This window comes from Anser brachyrhynchus, assembly GCF_964034855.1.
Source record: "Anser brachyrhynchus genome assembly, chromosome: 1".
Classification (NCBI taxonomy): Eukaryota; Metazoa; Chordata; class Aves; order Anseriformes; family Anatidae; genus Anser; species Anser brachyrhynchus.
The window spans coordinates 212208062-212228316 of NC_137694.1; the positions used below are offsets into that span (position 1 = coordinate 212208062).

General features: G+C 71.9%; 2 protein-coding genes across 2 annotated transcripts; both read right to left on the reverse strand.

Annotated features, from left to right (window-relative positions):
* Positions 1–291: 291 nt before the first annotated feature.
* Positions 292–14677, reverse strand: INPPL1 (inositol polyphosphate phosphatase like 1). The gene is given in 29 exon segments (XM_080607138.1): positions 292–802; positions 929–1059; positions 2085–2246; positions 2248–2755; positions 2864–3013; positions 3166–3250; positions 3345–3500; positions 3590–3677; positions 3770–3858; positions 3942–4055; positions 4215–4304; positions 4416–4497; positions 4600–4688; positions 4778–4877; positions 4962–5100; positions 5242–5338; positions 5843–5960; positions 6285–6481; positions 6573–6675; positions 6794–6900; positions 7046–7196; positions 7283–7381; positions 7461–7550; positions 7797–7887; positions 7959–8096; positions 8184–8304; positions 8383–8533; positions 8994–9057; positions 14453–14677. Coding segments are annotated over 29 exon segments (3762 nt in total). The 5' UTR covers positions 14614–14677; the 3' UTR covers positions 292–711.
* A 2049-nt stretch (positions 14678–16726) lies between these two features.
* Positions 16727–20118, reverse strand: LOC308187835 (uncharacterized protein; the record flags this gene model as incomplete). The annotated part of the gene is given in 6 exon segments (XM_080576200.1): positions 16727–16742; positions 17427–18225; positions 19245–19380; positions 19487–19675; positions 19835–19867; positions 19869–20118. Coding segments are annotated over 6 exon segments (1290 nt in total). The 5' UTR covers positions 19986–20118.
* Positions 20119–20255: the final 137 nt, after the last annotated feature.

Consider the following 20255-nt stretch of genomic DNA (forward strand, 5'->3'; position numbering starts at 1 on the left):
GGAGGGGACAGAGCCGGGAGTACCGAAGGGAGCGGGGACACCGCGGAGGCACGGGCGGTGGCGAGGTGGGGATGGGCGAAGGCAGGGGGCCGGCGCTGCGCCGGGGCCCCCCTGGGATGCCCGGGGTTGGGGGGGACACCCAGGACTGGGGGGGACACCCGGGGGAGCCTCTCCATCCCATGGATGCACACAGTGGGTGGGTGCCCCCTCCCCATCCCCATCCCCATCCCACCCCATGGCATCAGAAGGCACTTGGGTACCAGCCCTGCAGGTGCTGGGCTGTAACAGGACCTCTTCTTCCTCCTCCTCCTCCTCCTCCTCCTCCTCCCTGCCTGCAAGGGGCTGTGCTGGGAGCAGGGGGCACCCAGCCCTCACCAGACACCCCCAGGACTCACCCTAATTCCCCCCCCGACGGCACAACCACCCCTGGATGCGCGCTTGTCCCTTCTCCCAATAAATAAGAAATAACTTAAAACGCTGGGGGGCCCCAACTTAGGGCCCCCCCCCATGAAATTGTCTGACCAGGACCCGCCGCCCCTCGCCCCTCTGCTTTGCCCCTGTCCCCCCCCCCCCTCCCCTACCCCCCGGTGTCACCCCAGCACCTGGGGGGGGGGGGGGGAGGGCACGCTCCCATGGCCAGGGGTGGCTGCTGGTGACGGGGGGACACACGGCCACGGCCACGGGGGGGGCCACGGTGGGCACGGCCGGCGGCTACTTCCTGAGCTGCAGGCTCTCCAGGAGGACGCGCTTGTGGCCGGGGTCGAGGACACCAGCCTCCTCCAGGTCCTCCTCCGTGATATCGCTGCCAAAGCGGGGCCGGGGGGGGGACAACACAGGCGTCAGGCACCCGGCGCCCCGCAGCCCCCCCCCCAGGTGGGTCCCACCCCCGCCATGGGGTGGGGGGCTCGGGGCCGGTGCCCGCCCTCACCTGAGGAACTCGAGGTCGTCCCAGCCGTTGTGCACCAGCCCCTCCTCGTACCGCTCCAGCCCGATGGCCCGCAGCCACTCGCCCACGCTGGACTCGCCGGCGCCCGCGCCGCGGCCCGCCTGGCACAGCGCCTGCAACGGCACCCGTGGCACCGGGCGTGCACCCGCGGCACCGGGCGTGCAACCGCCGCACCGGGTGTGCACCCGCGGCACCGGGCGTGCACCCGCACCCGCACCAGCAGGGACGGAGTGCCCCGTGCCAGGGTCCCTCACCGGTACCGGTGGGTGGCCGTGCTCCTCTGTCGTGCCCCGAATCCCATCCCCATCCCCGAAACCCTGTCCCCGAAACCCCATCCCTGAAACCCCCCATCCCCAAGAACCCCCTGCCCAAGACCCCATTTCCCAAAGGCCCCATCCCCGAGACCCCATCCCCACGACTCCATCCCCAAAGCCCCCACCCCTGAACCCCTGTCCCCAAAACCCCCATCCCCAAAGCCCCCGTCCCCCAAAGCCCCATCCCCAAAACCCCCATCCCCAAAACCCCGGTCCCCCCAAACCCCATCCTCCCATACTACCATCCCCCAAAACCCCCATCCCCCAAAGCCCCCAACCCCCGAAGCCCCCATCCCCCGAAGCCCCCATCCCCCAAAGCCCCCATCCCCCAAAGCCCCCATCCCCCAAAGCCCCCATCCCCCAAAGCCCCCACCCCCCAACCCCCATCCCCAAAACCCCCGTCCCTCCAAACCCCATCCCCCCAAAGCCCCCACCCCCAAAGCCCCCATCCCCCAAAGCCCCCATCCCCAAAACCCCCGTCCCCCCAAAGCCCCCATCCCCATCCGTTTCCCACTCCATCCCGGGCAGGGGGGGTACAGGGACCCCCAGGGCAGGGGTGCTTGGGGAGCCCCAGGGCTGCGGGGCTGAGCCAGGATGGAGCCCCCCCCACCCTCCCCAGCTGTATTTTGTGCCCCCAGCCCCCCAGGCCCCCATCACACCACCCCGAAACCACCCTCCCTATTGAACCCCCCCCTCCCAACCCCACATCCGCCCTCCAAGCACCCTGGGGACAGGGGCGGAGGGGGGCTGGCAGCAGTCACCAACCCCCCCCCCGAAGCAACCGGGGGTCCCCACGCTGTGCCCCCCCCCCCCCCAGCACTCACCTCCTCGGCCAGGTCCTCCTCAATGCTCTCCCGGATGCAGTGGGGGGGGAAGGCGAGGGGGCGGCCGTAGTCGGGGTGCAGGCAGCGGGGGGGCAGCTCCAGCCGCCCCTTGCCGAGCAGCTGGGGGGGGCCCCCCCCGCGCCGGCACCTCCCGGCCCCTGCCGTAGTCCACCTCGCTCAGCGTCTTGGCCATCTGCAGCACGGAGCACGAGCGGTCGTCCCGCACCCCCCCGGGCACCGCGGCCCCCCCGGGCGCCTCCAGCCCGAATCCGGCCCCGGTGGGCAGGGGGGGCCGGGGGTGCAGCTTGGGCGGGGGGGGCTCGGAGGACGCAGCCCCCAGCAGCTCCTTGGCGCTGGCGTAGAAGGGGTTCTCGGCCACCTCCAGCTCCCGGGGCAGCGGCGGGGGGGGGAAATCGGGGGGGGGCAGAGCCACGGGGCCGGGGTCCTCGTCCGAGGAGCTCTCCTCGCCGCGGCACGGCGGGGGGGGCCCGGCCGAGGGGTGCCGGCGGCGCTCGGGGGCCGCCGCCTTGCCCTTGGGGACGGGGGGCTTGCCGGGGGTCTCGGGCGCCAGCAGCTGGTGGGGGACCCCCTCCAGCACGTAGTACGCGGGGTTGTTGAAGCTGTTCTTCAGCGGCCCCCCCGACGGCTCCGCCGCTGGCTCCGGCTTGGACCTGCGGGTACGGGGGTGAGCGGGGGGGGCCGCGGGGGGCTGCAGCGTGCCCCCCAACACCAACCCTAACCCTGACCCCCCTACCCCTACCCCAAGTGCCCGTGCTCACCGGCTCGGCGCAGCCTCGTCCCGGGAGGTGCCGCGGTGCGGGGCGGGGGGGCGGGCGGCCAGCGGGGCGCTGCCCTTCTCGGGCTCCTCGGGGGGCTTTGCCGGGGGGGCTGCGGGCGGCTCTGCCCCCGCGGGTTTCCTCCCCGCAGACCTGGGGGGCGAGAGGCGTCGGGGCATCGTGCGCCATCCCGCAGGGACGCTCTGAGCATCGCCTGGCCCTGCCTGCATGGCCACGGCGGGGGAGATGCTCGCCGTCCCCCCCCCCCCAGACCACCCCAGGGTGGTCTCCAAGCCCCCCCTTACTTGGCGTAATCCTGGGTGGCTCTGGCGCCCAGCGGCGCCTTCCCCTTGCCGGCGGCCGTCTCGTCCTTGTCAATGCTGATCCACTCTGCCAGGGGACGGGGAAGATGGGGGGCTCAGTGGGGGCCACCCCCGCCCCCCCCCCCACCCCCCAAACCCCCCCACGCACCCCCTGTGCTCACCGTAGAGCCGCTCGCGGGTGCCCATGCGCTCGGCGGGCACGCGCACCTTCATGGAGCCGCGGATGTTGCCCGTCTCCTCGCCGCGGTGCGCCAGGTAGGTGAGGAACTGCTGCGCCGTGCTGCCGATCATGGACTTGAGCGCGATCACGCACTCGCCTGGAGGGTGGGGGGTGGGTGTCAGGACGGGGGTGTCACGTCCCCGAGGGGCGCAGCCCGCCGTCGGCTCCCCGCGGGGGGCCACGCACCGTAGGACTCGTAGCCATCGAGGGACTTGACGGTGAGCAGCAGGTGCTGGTCCTGCAGGTACTCGATCTCGGAGAGGATGGGCTTCAGCTGCGGGCGAGGGGACGGGGGGGCTGGTGGAGGGCACGGGGGGGACCCCCGTGAGCCTCACCCCGGCCCCGTGCCCCAGCGGGGACCCTCACCGTGGGCAGCTGCCGGGACGACCACTGCACCTTGAGGAAGTTGATGTTGTCGCTGCTCTGGCTGTCGTTCTCGAAGCTCTTCTTGAACTCTGCAAAAAAGGGGGGGGTGGCACGGTCCCAGCAGGTCCCCAGGGACCCCCAGCCCCGGGACCTCCCCCACCCCGGCGCTCACCCTCCAGGCAGGTGGAGTAAAACTCGATGAAGAACTTGGTGCGGCTGGCCGTCTTCACGATGGCCTCGATGCTCTCGAACTCGATGTACGCCTGGTCCGAGGACTTGGAGAGCCCTGCGGGGAGAGGGGAGCCGTGGGGACCCCCGGGGGCCGGGCCGGGGGCGTCCCCTTGTCCCTGCAGGGGTTGGGGACAGGCCACCCGCAGGCACCCGGGGCACGGAACGGGGGCACCCCACGGGGACGGGGGGGGGCAGGGTGTAGGGGCGCCCGCACCTTTCTTGGAGACGAACTGGGACGTCACCCCCACCTCGAAGGAGCCGAAGACGGGCGAGTGGTCGCTGGTCATGATGTCGTCTGTGCACCCTGCGGCACGAGGGGACAGCTCGGGTGGCCTGTCCCCACGGGGGGTGGCCTGTCCCCACGGGGGGGGGGGGGGTGGCCAGTCCCCAGCGCCTGTCCCCTGCCCTCCCTCACCGTAGGCGTTGCAATTGACGTGGGTCTCGGGGTAGGACTTCCAGAGGATGCGGTCGCACCAGGACGGGACGTTGGTGCGGACCTGGACGGGCACCGGATGGGTTTTTTTTTTTGGGGGGGGGGGTAAGGGGGGTGGGTTAGGCAGAACCCGCCTCGAGGGCCCCCACCCTCCCCCAGCACCTACCCCCGTGGGCTTCTGCTTGTGCCACACGTAGGTGTCCCGCGAGCCGCGCTCGTAGCGGTACGTGGGGGGGAAGGTGATCTCCTCCTCGCCTGCCATAGGGGAAGAGGGGGTCAGGGGGGGCCTGGAGCTGCCCCCCCCAGCACCCAGTGACCCCCCTGCCCCGGCCCCACGCCCTCACCGAATCGCAGGAAGACCTTGTGCTTCTCCTTCTCCAGGTTGAGCTGATCCACCTTGAGCAGCGGCTCGAACTCCTTGCGGCTGATGTAGTTGAGGATCTCCTGCGGGGCAGGGCAGGGGGGGCTGGCACCGGGGGGGCACACGGGCAGCCCCCGGCCCAGCGGGCACCCCGCGCCCCCCGGCACCTGGATGTCCATGTCCAGGCGGTAGTTGAGGTCCCCGAACCAGAAGAGGTGGGTGAAGCGCAGGGAGATGTCGAAGGAGCTCAGCTGCTTGTCCCCCAGCGAGAGCAGCCGCAGGATGTCCAGGTAGTTCTGGTTCCTCCTGCCGGGCAGCGGGCACCGCACAGACATCACAAGCGTGCAAGAGCCTGCACGTCCCCCCCAGGGAACAACGCAACCCCCCCCCCCCAGCCACGTGCCGGACCCTCTCTGCTCTGTCCCCACGCGGGGACACCTCACTCGCCTCGCCGTCTTCTCGTTGCCCGAGGTGAGGTGGCAGTTGACGAAGCCGAAGGAGGTGCCGTTGAACATGAAGGAGACGCCCACGGCGCCCTTGTTGCCTGCGGGGACAGAGGGACGGGGGCAGGATCAGGCCGGGGCAGGGCGCTGGGGCTGCCTGTGGTGGCGGGGAGGTGCCCCCGGGCTCTGGTGATGGCGCAGACCCCACTGAGATGGTCAGCACAGGCTGCACTGCACCGAGAGCAAGTGCCCAAAGCCCTCCTTGTGCAACGCACACGTGCCCAGAGCCCTCCCTGTGCAACACACGTGTGCCCAGAGCGCTCCCCGGGTGATGTCCACGCACCTGGGCCCCACCTTGTGCAAGGCACGCACACCAAAACCCTGCCTCATGCAACACACGTGTGCCCAGAGCCCTCCCTGTGCAACACACGTGTGCCCAGAGCACGCCCTGTGCAACACACGTGCGCCCAGAGCCCTCCCTGTGCAACCAGGCACCCCTGGAGCCCCCCCCCACCCCGTGCAAGGCACACGTGCCCCGAGCAGCAACGCGCACGTGCGCCGTGCAACACACGGGCGCACACCCAGGCGCACGCCCCGCCGCCTACCCAGCGTGTTGGCGATCCCCGTCTTGACGCTGGAGGTGCTGACGTGGCTGATGCGGTTCTCGTGCTCCGGCTTCACCAGCACCACGACCTTGATGTTCCACAGGGACTGCATGGCCACCTGGGGGCCGCGGGCCGTGAGGACCCCGCGGGGAGGGGCCCCGTCCCCGAGCCGTGACCGCAGCGTGCGCCGGGCACCAACACAACCACCCCCGGCAGCACCCGTGCAAGGGGTGCGCACGCTGCCAGCAGCTCCCTCCACCGCCTCCTGCACCCAAAGGCGAGCTCCTGCCACGCGGCAGACGAGCGGTGGCAGCGGACGGCCGCAGCGCCGGGGACCGCGACAGCTCCGAGCGCCCCGGCACCGCGCACGCCCGCCCCGAAGCACCCGGTGCCGGCAGAGCCAGGATATCCCCAGCTCCCCGGAGGGGCCCGGGGCTCCTACCGGGCGGTACTCGATCTCCGTGAAGTCCTTGAGCACGGCGCGGAGGAAATCCACCCACTCCTTGTCCCCCATGGAGTTCTCCTGCGTGCCGAAGACGTAGATGTCGTGGGGGATGCTGACCGTCACCTCGTCCAGCGTCTTGCCCAGCCCCTTGGAGGTGAACCAGGAGGTGATGCTCTTGGGCGGGGGAACGCTGCCTGCGGGGGGGTGGGGGGGGCACAGTCAGGGGGGGCTGCCTGCGCTCAGCCCTTGCAGCCCCCCCAGCACGGGAGCCGTGGCCCCGCTCACCCATGTTCCAGGTGCCGATGAAGATGGAGATCATGTCGGGCTCGTCCTGGTGCGAGTGCTTGTTCTTCATCAGCTGCAGCAGCTGGCAGAAAGCCTCCCGCTTCTGGGGGGGCGGGCGGTGAGCCCCGCTGCACCCCACGCTGCGGCGAGCAGCCCCCAGCCCCGCAGGGACCAGCGATGCCCCCCCCACCCCGTGCCCACCCCCTCTGAATACCACGCACCCGGGCGCTGACGAAGATGAAGTCCTTGCGCTGCGTCTTGTCCTTCTCCTTCTCGAAGACGATGCCCAGCTTGTTCTGCACCCGCTGCGACTTGATCAGCTGCCGGACTGGGGGGGCAGGGGGGAATCAGAGAGGTGCCGAGCTCCTGGGGGGGCTCGGACCACTGCAGGGTGCCGAGGACCCCCCCCAACCGCCACCACGCAGCGCCGCCCAGGAGAGCTGGGTGCAGCCGTGCCCGCGGGCCCCGCTCACTCTTGTCGTGGGTGAAGGTGTTCCAGTCCTCCTGCGAGTCCTTCTGCTTCTTCAGCACCACCAGCTTGCCGCCCTCCACGTCCACGCTCAGCGTGTACTTCTGCGACTTGCCGATCTTGGTCAGGTCCCCCAGGGTGACGTCCAGCTTCACCTGCGGGCGGGCACGGGGCGCTGCGGCTGCCAGCCCGGGGAGGGGGCCGGGGACGTCCCCCCGGGTACCGCGCTCCCGGGACTCACCTCGAAGGTCTGCACGGGGATGCTCTTGGCTTTGCGGGAGAGGGGCTGCGCCGGGGGAGCCGGGGTGGCCGAGCTCATCTCCTGCAGAACTTTGAGCGCCTGGGGGAGAGCCGAGCGTGGCCGTCAGCTCCCAGCCCCCGCCCGGCCCCGCGGCACGGCCGCCCGCCCCGGCGCTCACCTTCTTCTCGATGCTGGAGAGGAAATCCTTCAGCACGGACAGCTTCAGCACCAGGCTCTCCAGCTCCTGCTCCCCGCTCTGCGTCGCCGTCTGGAAGCCCCCGGGGCGTCACGGCCCCGAGTGGGGCAGCATGGGGCCCCCCCAGCCCTGCTCCCAGACCCCGGCACCCACCATCCCAGCCCCCCGGGATGGGCGGGATGGGGAGGGCATCTCCCTGCCACCCAAGTGCGCGGCGCTGCGGGCACCAGGGGCACCTCAGCCTGCCCCGGGGGAGCCTGGAGAGCCACCACGGCCAGGGGACGTCACCGCCGCGTCCCCGTGCCCTCGCCCCCTCACCTGCTGGAGGATTTTGGAGACCATGGGGGAGCTCTGCTGGTCGAACACCTTGGAGAGGATCTCCAGCCCCGCCAGCACCTTGTCCACCTCGCTGCGGGGAGAGGGCGGGCGTCAGCGGGCGGCACAACGTCCGTCCGTCCGTCCCCAGCACACGGCGCTCACCTGTGCAGCCGCTTGCAGGAGGTGACGAGGGTCTTGTTGAGGTGGGGCAGGCTGCTGGCCCCTGCCTTGACGGCCTCCAGGTCCAGCGTGTAGCTGCCCTTCAGGTACTCGTGGGAGATGCTGGTGAGGCCGTTGGTGCTGCGGAAGGAGCCGGGTGAGGGACGGGATGGGGACGGGCACGGCGATGCCGTGGGGACGCGGGGATGGGGGGACACGGCTCCTCACCTCTCCGCCGCCGCCTCGGGCACCACCGGCCCCGGGCTGCCGGGGCTGAGCCCCACGGAGGAACTCGAGAAGCTGCTGGAGCCGGAGCGCGGGGGCAGCGGGGGCTTCTCGTCCTCGCCATCTGCAAGGGAGCGGGGTGGGCGTCACGGCACCGGCGGGCACAGGGACCCCCGGCGGGGAGAGGGGACGCCCTGCGTACCCGAGTAGTCCCTGTCCTCCGCGCTCTCCTTCTCCTTCTCCCTCTCGACGGGGAAGAGCAGGGTGCAGACCAGCCCCTGGTTGGGCTGCAGGTACAGGGCGATCAGCTCGCTCAGCGTCTTGAAGCGCCTCACCTGCACGCCCTGCGACGTCTGCGGGGACACGGCCGCCGTCACCGCCCGCTTTCGGGGTGCCCGGGGCGCGCGGCGAGGCGGGGACGGGGACGCTGGCCGGGCCGGCTGGCACAGCACGGGGAGCACGCAGCCGGCGCCCGGCCGGCAGCCATCCCGCTGCCTCCTCCCTGCCGGGGGCGGCTCTTTCCTGTCTGCCCGCACGGCACAAAGGGGCTTCTGTTGCTCTAAAAATACGCGGCGGCGCGGGCCGGCCAAGAGCAGCACCGCGGAGGCGCCCGGCCGCGCCGCGGGGCCGCTCGCTCGTGGCGCAGGGACGAGCCCTGCACCCACCCCGCGGGGCAGGGAGCCTCCAGCCACGAAGAGCTGGAGCACACCGGGGTCCCCGCTCCGCCGAGCGTCCCCAGACCCCTTGGCGATGGCCAGCCCCCCCCCCGGTGGGGTGTCCCCGCGTGTCCCCCGGGGTGGCCGCGCCGCCCACCTGCACGGCCAGGAAGTCCTCCTCGTCGGGCAGGATGCGGTACGTGTGGACGTGCTTCTGGAACCTGCGGGCAGGCGAGGAGCAGGCGTCAGGCGAGGGACACCCACGGGGGCCGGCCGCCTGCGGGGTCCCCAAAGCCGGGGGGAGCAGGAGACCCCATCCTGCGGGCACCCCGTGCCATCACCAGCACCCACAGGGAGCCCCAAACACAGAGCTGGATGCACTCGCTCGGCTCCAGCACCACCACCGCCTCATGCAACGAGCTGCCCGGCCTCAGCCCGGCTCACGGGGGGGGCTCCTGCCCTCCCCCAGAGCTCGCCCCAAGGGGGGACGTGCGCCTGGCCCTCCCCTCGTCCCCCCGGGCGATGCCCCACGCCACGCAGCGCGGCCGCACGCGTCCCGAAGCGGGCAGGGAGCCGCTGGCAGCGGGCGGCCAGGAAGCAATCTGTTTTCCCCTGGAAGCGCGCAGGAACCGGGGACGCGATCCCGGGGCAGGGGGTGACGGGCGGCGATGAGAGACGGGGTGCCGGTGCCGCGGGGAGCGGGACCCCGCGCCCGCCATCCCCTGCCCGCCCGGGTGCTGCCCACCCGGGACGCTCGGCTGCGGTGCTGCGGGGGGTGACCCCCCCCCCCCCCCCGGGGCACGCAGACCCCAGCTCCGCGTGGCCCCCCGAGGCGGCCGTCACGGTCGCTCCGTGCCACGGGGCCACGGGGGCGGACGCCACCGCCTCGCCCCACGCTCCCGGAAGGAAATCTAAAAATACGGCTGGCACCGAAACGCGGCACCAAAATAAACCCTGCGGGGACGGGGAGGGACGGGCCGGCCGAGGCCCACGGGCTGCAGTGGGACAAGGCGGGGGGGGGGGGGGTGACCCACGTGCCAGGACCCCGGCACGGCCAGGACCCCCCCCCGGGGCTGCCGTTCGTGGCCGTCCCCAGGTGCCGGTGGCCGGGACGGTGGCTCCCGGGCTGGCCCCCGGCCACGGGACGCGCAGAGGTCACCGCGGCTGTCACCGCGCCAGGACCACCTGTCAGCGGGACACGGCTCGGCCACGGGGCTGGGGGGGGGGGGGGGCCACCGGGGCAGGATCTGTCCCCGCGGCACCGTCCCCGTGCCACCCGAGGGGGACATCCCGGGCGTCCCGGGGGCAGAGTTAGGGGAATTTGGGGCCACAGGGCAGCAGGGTGCCCCCGAGGCGCCCCCCATCCCCCTTGATGCCCCTCCAGTGCCACGGCACGGCGCAAGCACCCCCCCATAGTAAAAGGACCCCCCCCCATTCCTGCCCCATGCCATGGGCACAACCTGGCTGTGCCCCCCCCCCCAACACAAGGCCCTCCCTGGGGTTATTCCACCGCCGGAGGCAGGAACGGCGCCAAGGTGTCGCAGTGCTGGGGGGGCCGCAGGAGCCGATGGTCCCAAACCAGCCCCCCCACACCTCTATCCCCCCCCCCCGCACTGACACGGCCATGGGGAGCCCTGGCTGGGACACGGGGAACCCCCCCAGATTGGGGGTGGGGGGGGTCTGAATGGGAAACCCTGCTGGGGGGGCAAAGGGGGGACGTATGGGGAGCCCCAGCTGAGGGATCCTGGGCGGCTACAAAGGGGGGGACCCCAGCTGGGGGGGTGGGGGGGGCACACGGGGAACCCCAAGCTGGGGTCAGGGGGCTCCACGCAGGAAATCCCGGGGGGGGGCACACAGAGAGCCCCAGCTGGGGGGTCACAAAGGGTCTCCGTGGGGAGCCCCAAGCTCAGGGTCTCCATACCAGGAGCCCCAGCGGGGGTGGGGGGGGCACAGGGATGTGTAGGGCAGCCCCCTCACAGGGGTCGGCAGGGGGGGGTCCCGGGGGGGCTGCAGGGCAGGCCCCGTCCCCGGCAGCTCAGCCCCGCTCGTGGCTATTTCTGTGACTAATCCTGGCGGCCGGGGAGCCGCACAAAGGGCCTTTATGTGGGCGCGCGGCCGGACGCTGGGCCCCCCCCGACACCCTGCTGCAGCCCCCCCCCCCGCCCCGAGCCGCGCTCACCCCTTCGCAGCCCCCAGCACCCAAGGGAGAGGTCGCACCCCCGGGGGGGGGTCCCCGCTCTGAGGGTCCCCGGTGCATTACTCGCCATCAATCACCGGAGACGGGGCTCCAGCCTGGCCCCACCGCCCCGGGGGGACCCCCACGGGGACCCCGAGTGCCGGCGCCCGTCCCGCCAGCACCCGGCCACCGTCCCCAGCACCAGCACCGCCAGCTCCCGCGGCACCCGGCACGGGCAGGGCCGCGGCGGCCGGTGCCGGCGGGAGGGTTAAAGGAAGCCGGCGCTGCCGGGATCCCGGCGCGGTTCCCCTTCCTCCTCCTGCCCCCGCGGCTATTTTTAGGCCCCCGGCCGCTCTCCCCGCGCCGATCCGGCCGGCTGGGGCCGAGCAGCCAGGGGGGGAGGCCCGGAGCCCCCCCCTGGGGCTGGGGGCTCGGACTGGGGGAGCCTGGCCCGCGTGGGGGCCACAGCCGGGATGGAGGAGCGTGGGGATGGGGGGGGTGTCCGTGGGCAGGGGGCCGGCAGCACGGCGAGGACAGAAGGCACAAAACGGCTCCTGCCTGAGCGTGGCCAGGCCAGGGCACGGGGGGGGGGGACACACCGCCAGCCCCGGGGGGACGCCGCAGCCCCACCGAGGGCAGGGCGAGGGGGCAGAACGAGCCCCCGGTTCCCCCCGCGCCAGGAGCCCGGGAAGCGGGGGCAGCGAGGCCCGTCCCACCGGGACGCAGCACCCCGCGCGCCACCCGGCTTCGTGGTGGCCACGTGGCCAGGAGCCGAGCTCGGGCAGGCCCCGGGGAGCGGACGCGTGCCGTGGCACCACGAGGTGCGCCCCCCCCGGCACCCGGCACGGCCCCGGGGCAGGGCTGGCGGCGGCCTCACGCCGGCCCCGCTGGTTCTCCCTCGTTTGCCCTAAGGAGCGAGCGGCGGCCGTCGCCCACAGGCTGCTTTCAAGGTGCCCTCGCCGCCACGCGGCGCCGCCTGCCCCAAAACCACATCAAGGTGCCCGGCCCCGAGCACCCCGGCGCGCGCGGAGCCGCCCCGCGCGGCCATGCCGCCACAGCCCCGGGCTGTGCCGAGGGTTTGGGGACGGCCTGGCCCGGTTCCACCACGCGGGGACCCCCGGGCTGCTGCCCCGAGGCCACCGGGCAGGGTGGTGGCACCGCGGGGACGTGCCGTGGCCACCAAAGGGACCCCCGGGCACGGCGCTCGCCCGGGGCCACCGAGCTCTGTGCGCCCGTCACGGGTGGCGCAACGTCCCCGCAGCCCGGGGAAGGGGACGATGCCGCAGGGCCCCCCCGCTGGCGTCCCCGCACCCTGGTGGCCCCCTGGGGTGACACGGGGTGGCCGGCCTGGCGGCCCCCGTGGCACTGCCCCAAGCCGGGTAGGCCTGTCCCAGCTGTCCCCACGCGTGGCCCTGCCTCAGTTTCCCCACGCTGCAGGTCGGCTGCCCCCCACCCCAGGCGGGAAGGGGCTGGGGGAGACCCCCCCTCCCCCCAAGACCCCAAAGGGACCCCAGGGTGCTGGGTTTGGTGCTGGGTGCTGGTCCCGGTGCCCATCTGATCCCAACCAGGGGTGTCCGGGGGGCGCAGCCACCCCAAAAGACACAGAGAGACCCAGATGGGAGGGGGCAAAAGGGGGGGGACAAGGGGTGCAGGGAAGTAACCCCCCCACACACACTGCCCAGGCTGGGATCTGCTCTGCCACCCACCCCCAAAGCTGGGGACCCCCAGACCCACGGCCATGGGGCAGCACAGCCCCGTCCCCATCCCCAGGACCCCCGGCAGCCCCCTGGGACCCCCCCAGTCCCCGCTGCAGGTGGTTCCCCCCCCAGTGCCAGTGCCCCCCCCCCCGCTCTGCCGGACCCCAACCACAGCAGTGGGTGCCAGCCCCCCCCATGCCCATCACCCCCAGCCCCAAACGGTGCCCGTTCCCCCCCCCGGTGCCCGTTCCCCCCACAACACCAGCAGCCCCCACACCTCGTGCCCCCCCCATGCCCACTGTCCCACTGGGTGCCAGTGACCCCCCCAGCGCCCCCATGCTGGCCCCCCAGCGCCATTTCCTGCCCCCGTGCCCGGTGCCCCCCCAGGTACCGATGACCCCCCCAAGTACTCGGTGCCCCCCCAGTAATCCCTGGTGCCGTTCCCCCCCCCCAGTGCCCACTGACCCACTGGGTTGGTGACCTGCCCAGTGCCCCCCGGTACCGTTTCCCCCTAGTGGCCTGTGGCCCCCCCCAGTGCCCACGGCCCCACTGGTGCCCGGTGCCCCCCCCGGTGCCATCTCCCCCCCCGTACCCCCAGGTGCCAGTAACCCACCTGTGTGCCCCCCCAGATTCTCAGTGAGCCCCCGGGTGCCAGTAACCCCCCCCTGTTCCCAGTGACCCCCTGGCACCCCACGGTGCCGTTGCCCCCCTCTGGGGCCGATCACCTCCCCGGGTCCCGATCACCCCCCCTGGGTCCTGGTCTTGGTCCCGGTCCCATTCTCCCCCCTGGGTCTCATTGCCCCCCCAGGTCCCAGTCTGCCCCCCGTGCCCCGATCACCCCCCCAGGTCCAGATCCCAATCCCAGTCCCGTTCTCCCCCCCGGGTCTCATTACCCCCCCGGGTCTCATTACCCCCCCGGGTCCCGTTCTCCCCCCACTGCCTGTTCACCCCCCCGGGGTCCCGATCACCCCCCAGTCCCGGTCCCGGTCCCGTTCGCCCCCCCGGGTCCCGTTTGCCCCCCTGGTGCCCGATCACCCTCCCAGGTCCAGATCCTGGTCCCGGTCCCGTTTACCCCCCCCCCGGGTCTCATTACCCCCCTGGGTCCCATCGCCCCCCCGGGTCCCGTTCCACCCCCGGGTCCCATCGCCCCCCCGGTGCCCGTCGCCCCCCCCGGCTCTTGGGTCCCGTTACCCCCCCGACTCCCGTTCGCCCCCCCATGCCTCGTTCCCCTCGGTGCCCCATCCCCCCCCCGGTGCCCGTCGCCCCCCCCGACTCCCGATCACCCCCCTGGGTCCGGGTCCCGGTCCCCCCCTGATTCCCGTTGCCCCCCCCGGTGCCCGTTCCCCCTCGGGGTCCCGTTCCCCCCGGTGCCCCCCGGGTCTCGTTCGGCCCCCGGTGCCCGTCGCCCCCCCGTGCCCCGTTACTCCCGATCCCCCCCGGTGCCCGTCACCCCCCCGGCTCCCGGGTCCCGTCCCCCCCCCGGTGCCCGTTCCCCCCCCGGGTCCCGGATCTCGTTCCCCTCCCCGTGCCCGTTCCCCCCCCGGGTCCCATCGCCCCCCCGGTGCCCGTTCCCCCCGGTGCCCCCCGACTCCCGTTCCCCCCCCCGGGTCCCGTTCCCCCCCCGGGTCCCGTTCCCCCCCCGGGTCCCGTCCCCCCCCGGGCCCCGTTCCCCCCCCGGGTCCCGTTCCCCCCGGTGCCCCCCGGGTCCCGTCCCCCCCCCGTGCCCGCCCCCCCCGCACTCACAGCACACACAGCGCGTACGCCCCCGCCACGCTCTCGCTGTCCCGCACCAGGAAGCTGCCGTCGCGCCCGGCCCGGGCCAGCAGCTCCTCGGCGGCGGCCCGGCTCAGGTCCCGGTGGTACCAGGGCGGCGCCGGCCCCCCCGGGGCCCCCGCACCCGCCATGCTCCGCCGGGGCCGCGCTCCGCGCTGGGGACGGGCCGGGGGCGGGGGGGGGGGGGGGAAGGGGGGGGGTGGACGAACGGCGGCGGGGGGGGGCGGGGGGAGCCGGGGGGGCGGGGAGGACCGGGGAGGGGCGGGGGCACCGGGAGGGGGCGGGGGGGGGGCACCGACGGGGCGGGGAGCGGCGGGGGCGGGGCGGGGGGAGGGGCGGTTGGGGGGGGGACGGGGGGGGAGGGAGGGGCGGGGGGGGAGGGAGGGGCGGGGGCGGGGGAGGCACCGGGGGGGGGAGGGAGGGGCGGGGGGGAGGGAGGCACCGGGGGGGGAGGGAGGCACCGGGGGGAGGCGGAGGGAGGGTGCGGGAGGGACAAAGGGCGCGGCGCGGCTGGGGGCGGCTCGGCACGGGGCGGCGCGGGGCAGGAGTGTTCAGCGTGGTTCGGCACAGTTCGGCACGGTTCAGAGCGATTCAGAACCGTTTAGCACGGTTCGGCACAGTTCGGCACGGTTCAGAGCGATTCAGAACCGTTTAGCACGGTTCGGCACAGTTCGGCACGGTTCAGAGCGATTCAGAACCGTTTAGCACGGTTCGGCACAGTTCGGCACGGTTCAGAGCGATTCAGAACCGTTTAGCACGGTTCGGCACAGTTCGGCACGGTTCAGAGCGATTCAGAACCGTTTAGCACGGTTCGACACAGTTCGGCACAGTTCGGCACGGTTCAGAGAGATTCAGAACCGTTTAGCACGGTTCGGCACAGTTCGGCACGGTTCAGAGCGATTCAGAACCGTTTAGCACGGTTCGGTTCGACACGGCGCGGTTCAGAGCGATTCAGAACCGTTTAGCACGGTTCGGCACAGTTCGGCACGGTTCAGAGCGATTCAGAACCGTTTAGCACGGTTCGGCACAGTTCGGCACGGTTCAGAGCGATTCAGAACCGTTTAGCACGGTTCGGCACAGTTCGGCACAGTTCGGCACGGTTCAGAGAGATTCAGAACCGTTTAGCACGGTTCGGCACAGTTCGGCACGGTTCAGAGCGATTCAGAACCGTTTAGCACGGTTCGGTTCGACACGGCGCGGTTCAGAGCGATTCAGAACCGTTTAGCACGGTTCGGCACAGTTCGGCACGGTTCAGAGCGATTCAGAACCGTTTAGCACGGTTCGGCACAGTTCGGCACGGTTCAGAGCGATTCAGAACCGTTTAGCACGGTTCGGCACAGTTCGGCACGGTTCAGAGCGATTCAGAACCGTTTAGCACAGTTCAGAAGAATTTAGCACAGTTCGGCGTGGTTTGGCACGGTTCAGCACGGTTCAGAGCGATTCAGAACAGTTTAGCACGGTTCGGCACAGTTCAGAAGAGTTTAGCACGGTTTGGCATGGTTTGGCACAGTTCACCATGGTTCAGAACGTCTCAGAGCTGTTTAGCACAGTTCAGCACTGTTCAGCACTGTTCAGCACCATTCAGAACGATTCAGAACAGTTTAGGAACATGGTTCGGCATGGTTTGGCACAGTTCAGCACGGTTTAGAACGATTCAGAACAGTTTAGCATGGTTCGGCACGGTTCAGGACAGTTTGGCACAGTTTAACGTGGTTCGGCATGGTTCAGAACAATTCAGAACAGTTTAGCACGGTTCAGCATGGTTCAGAACTGTTTAGCACAGTTTGGCACGGTTCAGCACAGTTCAGCATGGTTAAAAACGATTCAGAACAGTTTAGCACGGTTCAGAACAGTTTGGCACGTTTCGGCATGGTTCGGCACAGTTCAGAACTGTTTAGCATTGTTCGGCACGGTTCACCACAGTTCAGCACCGCTCAGCACAGCACGGTCCACCACGGCGCAGTACCATGCAGGATGACTCGGCACGGTTTGGCACGGTTCGGCACAGTTCAGCATGGTTCAGAACAGTTTAGCACGGTTCAGAACTGTTTAGCATGGTTCGGCATGGTTCAGCATGGTTCACCGCAGTTCAGCACCGCTCAGCACAGCACGGTCCAGCACGGCACAGCACCGTGCAGGATGGCTCAGCACGGTTCAGCATAGTTCAGCGTGGTTCAGAACAGTTTAGCACGGTTCAGGATGATTCAGAACTGTTTGGCACAGTTCAGCACGGTTCGGCATGGTTCACTGCAGTTCATCACTGCTCAGCACAGCACAGTCCGGCACAGCACAGCACCATGCAGGATGGCTCGGCACAGTTCGGCACAGTTTAGCACGGTTCAGAACAGTTTAGCACGGTTCAGCACGGTTCAGAACTGTTTGGCACAGTTCAGCACGGTTCGGCATGGTTCACCATGGTTCAGCACTGCTCAGCTCAGCACGGTCCGGCACAGCACAGCACCGTGCAGGATGGCTCGGCACGGCTCGGCACGGCTCGGCACAGCGCAGCCCGGCACGGTTCAGCACGGCACGGCTCGGCCCTGCCCGCCCCGTGGGGCTGGGGGCCCCGCGTGCTGCTGCCACCGCCTCGTGGGGGGGGCAGGATCGGCCCCCACCCCCCGGCATGGGGGGAGCGCCCCGTGGGGCCCCCCCGGGCCAAAGCGGGGCACCCCAGGGAAACACCCCCGGGGTCGGAAGGCACGGGTGGGACACGGGGGTGACACTGGGGACATGGGGGGGACATGGGGGGGACATGGGGACAAGGGGTGGGACATGGGGAGTGACATTGGGGACATGGGGGGGGACGTGGGGACACAGGGTGACACTGGGGGATGTGGGGAGGGACATGGGGGGACGTGGGGGTGACACTGGGGACATGGGGGGGACATGGGGACATGGGGTGACGCTGGGGGATGTGGGGGTGGCATGGGGATGTGGGGGGTACATGGGGACGTGGGGGTGTGACACTGGGGGACATGGGGGTGGCATGGGGACGTGGGGGTGACACTGGGACGTGGGGTGTGACGTTGGGGGATGTGGGGGTGGCATGGGGACGTGGTGGTGACACTGGGACGTGGGGTGTGACGTTGGGGACCTGGGGCACCCTGAGCCCACGGGGCGCACAGGAAGAGCAAGCGCCTGTGCCCCCCGCGCCCCCCGCGCCCCCCGCCCACGGCAGCCCCATGGGGCCGGCAGAGCTGGCACCGGGCCCCAGTGACCCCACAGCTCCTGGACACACGGGGGGGGGGACACCCCCACAACCCTCCCCCACCCCCCCCAGACAGACATCACCCCCCCTCCCCATCCCCACAAACCCCAACAAAACCCCACTGGGGCGCAGCCTTTATTATTTCCCCCCCCGCCCAGTTTTGGGGGGGGGACGACACCCAGACACCAGCAGCTTTGGGGACATCCCGCGGCGGCGCCCCCCCAGCGGCGCCCGTTCGGGGTCACGGCCAGGCCGAGGGGGGGGCGGCCAGCAGGCCGAGGGGCAGCAGCAGGGGGCAGCAGCGGCGGGGCGGGGGGCGCGGGGCGGGGGGCGCGGGCGGCGTAGAAGCGCGCCACCTCGGCGTTGGGGTTGCCCTGCGCGGGGTCGAACCACATCTGGATGCAGCGCCCGCCGCCGCGCCGCTCGGCCGTGTACTTGTAGGAGTTGGACCAGACCTTCTCGCACAGGTCGGCCGCCGTGGGGAAGACGTACTTGAACTTCTGGCACATGGCGCCCCGCGGGCACTGGTTGGTGCCTGGGGGGGGCGGTAACGAGAGGGGTTCGGGGGGGGATTTGGGGTCAGGGGGTGCAGGAGGCAGCGCTGCCGGGGTGCTGCTGGGAGCGCCCCTGGGGATGGGTGTTGGGGGGGGAACAGGCTGCCGCTGCCCCCCTCTGCCTCCCCCCCCCTCCCAAGCCCCACAGGGACCCCCAGCCCCACAGGGACCCCCAAACCCACAGGAACCCCCAGCCCCAAGGGGACCCCAGCCCCACAGGGACCCCCAAACCCACAGGGACCCCCAGTCCCACAGAGACCCCCAACGCCACAGGAACCCCAGCCCCACAGGCGATGCCCAACCCCACGGGGACCCCCAACCCCATGGGAACCCCCAGCCCCATGGGGACCCCCAGCCCCAAGGGGGACCCGAGCCATATGGGGACCCCAACCCCATGGGGACCCCCTGCCCCCTCAGGGACCCCCAGCCCCACAGGGACCCCCAAGCCCACAGGAACCCCCAGCCCCAAGGGGACCCCCAGCCATATGGGGACCCCAACCCCATGGGGACCCCCAGCCCCACGGGGACCCCCAGCCCCACAAGGACCCCCAGCCATACGGGGACCCCCAGCCCCAAAGAGACCCCAGCCCCACAGGGACCCCAGCCCCACGGGGACCCCCAACCCCCTCAGGGACCCCCAACGCCACAGGGACCCCAGCCCCACAGGGGATGCCCAACCCCATGGGGACCCCCAACCCCATGGGAACCCCCAGCCCCTTGGGGACCCCCAGCCCCACAGGGACCCCCAGCCCCACAGAGATCCCCAGCCCCAAGGGGACCCCAGCCCCACAGGGCCCCCAAACCCACAGGGACCCCCAACCCCACGGGGACCCCAACCCCACGGGGACCCCCAGCCCCACTCACAACCCCCGGGAGGACGCACGGACCTGACCCGCGGGGGCTAAGGGCAGACCCCCGCGTGCTGGGGGGGAGGGGTCCGGACCCCAGCACCCTGACCCAGGGAGGGGTCTGGGGGGGGTCGGGGGGTCCCCCCGCTGACCTGTGGTCCAGTTCCAGCCCTTGTGCCAGTTGACCTTGCAGGTGAGGGCGTCCTGGCAGTCCTCCCACCACTGCTCGCAGTCCTCGCGGCACAGCGGCACGTGCAGGATGCGCTCCCGGCGCCAGCTCGAGTCCGCCTGCGGGGCCGGGGGCTGGCACGCCGACCCCGAGACCCCCCCAGACCCCCCCTCCCCAAATCCCCCTCCCCAAATCCCCCCTCCCCAAAATCCGCCCCCCCCCCACCTGGTCGATCCAGGGCCCCAGGTTGGGCGAGCACTCGTAGAGGCAGGTGTCCTGGATGAAGTGGCGCTTGCAGCGGGCGGGCATGGCGCCGCAGTGGTCCCAGTTGAAGCCGTAGAGGTAGGACTGGTCGCGGTGGGCCTCCTCGCTGGTGTTGGCCGTGCAGCACGCGTTGTCCTTCCACAGCGCGCACTGCGGGGCGGGGGCGCTCAGCACCGCCGGGGGACGGCGGGTGGGCGGGGGGGGGGGGGTGCCGGGCGCTCAGCACCCCCCTGGGATTGCACCCAGGGGGTCCGGGGAGGGGACCAAGGGGGGCCCGGGGGTGGTGCTGAGCGGCGGCGCTGAGCTCACCTGCCCGTAGAGCAGCCCCTCGGGGCCGGGGGCTGCTCTTGTGGTGCGTGGCGTCCATGCAGACGTTGAGCAGCGAGTCCCGCGCCGACGCCGCCAGCGCCAGCAGCGCCAGCAGCGCCAGCAGCGCCAGCGGGGCCCAGGGGGCCGCCATCGCCCTGCAGGGGGGGGGGGACGCGGGGGACACCGGCGGGACGATGTCCCCGGGGAGACGCGGGGACGGCAGCGGGACGGTGTCCCCGTCCCCGTCCCAGCAGTGCCGGTGCGGGGACAAAGTCCCCGAGCCGCACGTGGCGGCGCCCCGGGTGCGCGGCGGTGGCACCGGGCACGGCGCGGCGCAACCCTTGGCCGCCGGTCGTGGGTCGGGCACGGGGGGCAGCGGGGCGGGGGGGGCAGGATCTGGCCCCCGCCGGCCCCCCCCCGT